Source organism: Carcharodon carcharias, chromosome 1 (assembly GCF_017639515.1).
Source record: "Carcharodon carcharias isolate sCarCar2 chromosome 1, sCarCar2.pri, whole genome shotgun sequence".
Taxonomy (NCBI): Eukaryota; Metazoa; Chordata; class Chondrichthyes; order Lamniformes; family Lamnidae; genus Carcharodon; species Carcharodon carcharias.
Window position 1 is genome coordinate 20935633 of NC_054467.1, and position 4644 is coordinate 20940276.

At 45.4% G+C, this 4644-nt stretch overlaps 1 protein-coding gene across 1 annotated transcript; it reads right to left on the minus strand.

Moving 5' to 3' along the window:
• Positions 1 to 593: 593 nt before the first annotated feature.
• Positions 594 to 2271, minus strand: LOC121280800 (cytokine-like protein 1). The gene is made up of 4 exons (XM_041193043.1): positions 2128 to 2271; positions 2004 to 2048; positions 1749 to 1895; positions 594 to 1520 (listed from the first exon to the last, which is right to left on the minus strand). The coding sequence occupies exons 1-4, from the start codon at positions 2269 to 2271 to the stop codon at positions 1437 to 1439; spliced, it is 420 nt and encodes a 139-aa protein (XP_041048977.1). The 3' UTR covers positions 594 to 1436.
• Positions 2272 to 4644: the final 2373 nt, after the last annotated feature.

A 4644-nucleotide genomic window follows, 5' to 3' on the forward strand; every position in this document is an offset into this window, starting at 1 on the left:
GATATGTTTAAGTCAAGGCCTTTCCCCATTCTTTGTGTTTCTTCTAGAACCTGCAGTGGGCATAGCATGTTTTTATGTATCCCGGTTTAAAACCTAAACGCATGCTTTAAAAATGACGAAAAACTAGTACAGATGGCTATTAAACAACGACAACTATTGGCATACATTGGAACACACAGACACACTTTACCCCATTCTAAATGCAGCCTTCCTTTCTCATTGACGAAGCTTTTTCCCACTTGTCATTGTATCTCCTTATGTGGCTCAGGTGTCAAGTAAACCGACAACAGTGATAACCACTTGCATTTATATAGCACCTTTAATGTGGTGGTACGTTACAACGTGATTCAAACAAGCAATTATCAAACAAAATTTGACAAGACTGCTATGCCTATATGGACAGCTGTCTCCAGGTCAGAAAAATCCATTTGGTCAAAAGTTCTTAAATGTCTAATGATTTCTTAAAATAATATGAATCGTGGAATGTGTAATTGTAATTAAAATGGGGATATTGCATTTGGTAAACTTTAATTTCGCAAACTAATATGTAATAAGATTGGCATTGCAGCACATAGTCGGTAATGTACAGTATATATTTGAAATGAATTTATTTTTGAATACGGAGATAATACACTTGACCTACCAACAGCCACAACATGAAAAAAACTGCCATTGAAATAGGAAGGACAGATACATTCAAACTGCATAAGTTCTTGAAACATTTTTAGAGTGCACGTTATTGAAGAGTTTTCCATGAAGACGGAGTCAGACTGTGGGGTGTGTGACAGTCGGGGAGGGGTGTGGGAGATGCATGTGCTGGAAGAAAAATAGCTCAAAGAGGCAGATGCATAATGCTGCAGCTCTTACACAAATGGTTATATGATTTCAGAAGCAATATTCATCCTGAAACAGCGCTTGTAAATGCAACAGTTGTTTTCAAAAGCAGTTTGGATATATACTCTGAAAGGTGGCGGTGTGGAGTGTCGGGCTTGTACTACTTTGATAGCTCTGGAAAGAGCCGTTACAGGTCACGATGGTGTAACATTCTATAATAATGTTGGTTTAATACAGTACAACAGCTCCTCACCCTCGCTTTATAGTCAAGGCGGGAATACAATGTCAATAGAGACACCATCATTATTTTGCTTACCTCGTTTATTTTTGTACATTACAGCACCAACCAGAAGGTCGAATTTAGCAAACACTAACTTCAGATCCCCATTCCTCCCTCCTCCTATGAAGTAACACACTTTAACTAATTTGCCCACGGCATACAAAACAGCAACCCACCGTTCGGCAAAGACCTTGCCATCCCTACCCATACATAAAGCGTGCCTTTTGGTTGAAATAATACGGTAGATTTTGATTCCATGTTCTAAGGCGGTTGGGTGCGGTTTTAACTATTGTGGGCTCAATGTAAATCCACTTTGAAGTTTTCATTTCAAGAGCTCGTCTTGCGGTTCTGGTGGAGGAGGTGGGTGTTCCAGTGCCGCGCAGTCGTCAGTGAAGAACACGAGGTCCTGCGAAACGAGAAAAGGTGTTAAATGGCACTGAAGTGAACACCGTGGGTATTGAAGTGAATCTGGTGTCAGCGCGCCCAACACTGCCGAACTAGAAAGGAACTAAGAATGAGGATGTGTGTACCAGGAGTAGGCTTGTTGGGTGTGGAGCTCCCACACCCGCAAGTGCGATCAACACAGCCCTATCTGTAGCCCTTGCTGAACAGGAAAAAGCAAAGTATACGTTACCCGGTAGCAGAGTCGGTTGATCATGTTGTACAAGCGCCTGATGCGCGCATTCAGGAAGACAATCCTTTTTAGCTCCCTGCACTGGGGAGTGATGAGATTTTCCAAAGCGTAGAGATGGTCACGAAGCTTGACCATCACACAGGAGTTCTGAAACGTTAATATGTATCCTAGTCAATATTCCAGGGTTAATTAGCGCGGACACAGACAATAATTACACCCAGACTATTACTTTCTCCAAAGTCACAAGTCACTTACATGCACGTCAATGTAGAGCTTCGGCAGGTGAGCGAGACAGCGTTTCTGTGGAAGAAACACATTCATTTAGCGACTGTACAAAGACAAACGAGGAATCTAACCAGCAAACTGGGTTATGATTTACCGTGATCGAAAACGTCTCCAATCTGTTCATAGAGTCCATAATTCCCTTACTTAATCTTAAAACAGCAGAGTAGCATGTCGGCGGGGCAGAATCAGTAATTACGAGGAAGGTACAAAGTAGAACGATTTTCCTCAACAAATCCATAACCCTCGCAGCCTGCGTTAAAGCGAACTTCCCCTGTTGGCGCCTCACTTCTTATATTTGCAGGGATTTAAAGTGTGCCCAATACGAAACATGCGCCAAATTATGAAACCTATCTATTACACCGCCCCCCCACCCCCCCCTCCCCGCCCTTACTTTTCAGAATTGAAAACGACTCTTGTTGACGTCAGTCTGGATGAACTCCCTCCCAAGAGGCACAAATGCGAATCAGATTGAATTAATCGGATACCGGTATGTGTCCCCAACCAAACTTCGGAGCCACTTGCTGGATGATTTTTAGAAAATTTCACCATGACCGGTAATGTTTCTGATTATATGGAGCATTGTTTCAAATTTGGGGATTTGCACATTTCTTTGGGTGGAATGTCAAGAGTCTCACCCCATGAGCTGGGATGATCCTGGGACCCCTTGCCGCCTTTGCTAATGCTTAGTCCTGCCCTCTGTTCGTGATCTAAATACTGTAACCTCACACTGGTCTCCATGTGCACCTAACACGAATCATCTCCGGGAAGGTGGAATACTAAACATTGTCGGGGCTGATTCTAATTCTAAACTTGAACGCAACAACCTGGACTGCTTTGTATGTAAAGTATAAACTCTAATGGGGTCCAGTTTTCTGTGGATTTTACTTTATTTCATAATACGCTTCGCAACATTGAAAATATCATAGAATCACAGCACATTCAGCCCGTTTAATGTGTGCTGGCTCTTTCAGGATCAATCCACCGTTGCCCCATATCCCTGCAATTCTCTGCTTCAATTATTTATCCAATTCCCCCTTAGAAGCTACTGTTGAATTTGGATTCACCATTCATTCAAGCAGTGCCTTCTAAATCCTAACCACTTCTTGTGTAATAACACTTTCCCTCATGTCATCTCTGATATTTTGTCAATCACCTTAAATCTCCGCCCACTGGTTATCGACCTTTCAGCATTGGAAACAGTTTTTTTTTTTAACCCTTCTTGGTTTTAAACACCTCCATTGAATCTCTTCTTAGCCTTCTCAGCAGTCAGGAGACCATCTGCTCACGTTAATCCCTCATCCCCAAACCCTTTGGGCCTGAGCTTCCTCGGAGCGGCAGTTAGCGTCAGATTGCCACTCTGTGCCCAATTGCTTAGGTCAAATTTTTTTCCGATCCTATCTCGCCCAACATTCCAACTCAGGCTGGGCGAGATCCTGGCAGCACAGTGCGTTCTCAAGGCCCAATGTCAAAGTCCAGGAGAGTCGAAAGGAAGAAGGCCACACCCCCTTCTTTACAGTACCAGCTGCCATAAACCATTAAGGTTCTTGACAGGCAAGGGAGAAGGTCAATGTCTAGGGTAAGTCGATAGGATTTGGGAGGTGGGTGGTATTAGAGGTTCATGGGTTTGGAGTTCAGAGGATTGGAGGATGGGGAGTCGGAGGCTTGGGGGGGTGGTAGGGGGATGTCAGGCCTTTGGGGCAGGTTGGGCCTTGGGGGGGATTCAGGCCTCAGGGACGGGTGTCGGTGCAGGGTGGGGTCAGGCCTACCAAGGGAGGGTGGGGGGCCTGCCAGGGGAGGGATCGGGCCTTGGAGGAGGGGAGTGCTTCAGGTCTCGGGGGTGTGGGGTTGGGCATTGGGCCTAGGGTCAGGTCAGGCCTGAAGGGGGAGGGTGTGGGGCCCGCTGTAGGGGGGAGCAGTCCCGTGCAGGTGGGGGGATTCCTGTTTGTTGGGGGGGGGGGATTAGTGGGAGACTCCTGGAGGGGTTGGTGGCGGGATGGAGGAGTCCTGTGGGTAGGGTATTCGGGAGGAGACCCCTGGAGGGTTGGTCTTGGTCTGTACAATAGCTACGCAGAAGTTAGTAGTGTTTTAAATTCTAACATTTTCTGGGTAGCTATTGATGTATCCCAGTTGGAACCATCCGCAGTTTGTGATTTAAATCACATTTTCGGATGGTTCCGAGTGCAGGGTAATTGCCCAGAGGAAGTTTGCACTTCTGGGCAATTGCCATGCAAACCCTTACCTGTGAACTTCCAAAGGGGATTTCCCAGTGCATCTTTGGGGTACACCCCCAATCCAACGCCAGGGAGCTCGGAAGTTACAGCCATTATAGTAAATCTGAAACTCTACCTCTGTTAATGAGATAAATCCACTCTACAGGATAGCAAATCTCAATCGCTGGTTACGAAAAGGGAGTTTTCCCTTTCTGGCTACTTCTGCTTTGAATTTCTGCAGATTCAGGTGTTCCACATGAACAGGAAGTTAAAGACTGGACCTCTGACCATCCCCCAGTTTTGTTTGTTGGATATTGACTAGTGAGTTGTCATTAAACCTGCCACTGCTCCACTACGAGTCCCTTTTGGAAAGAAAAGCTACCAATGATCTTGTCCACTTG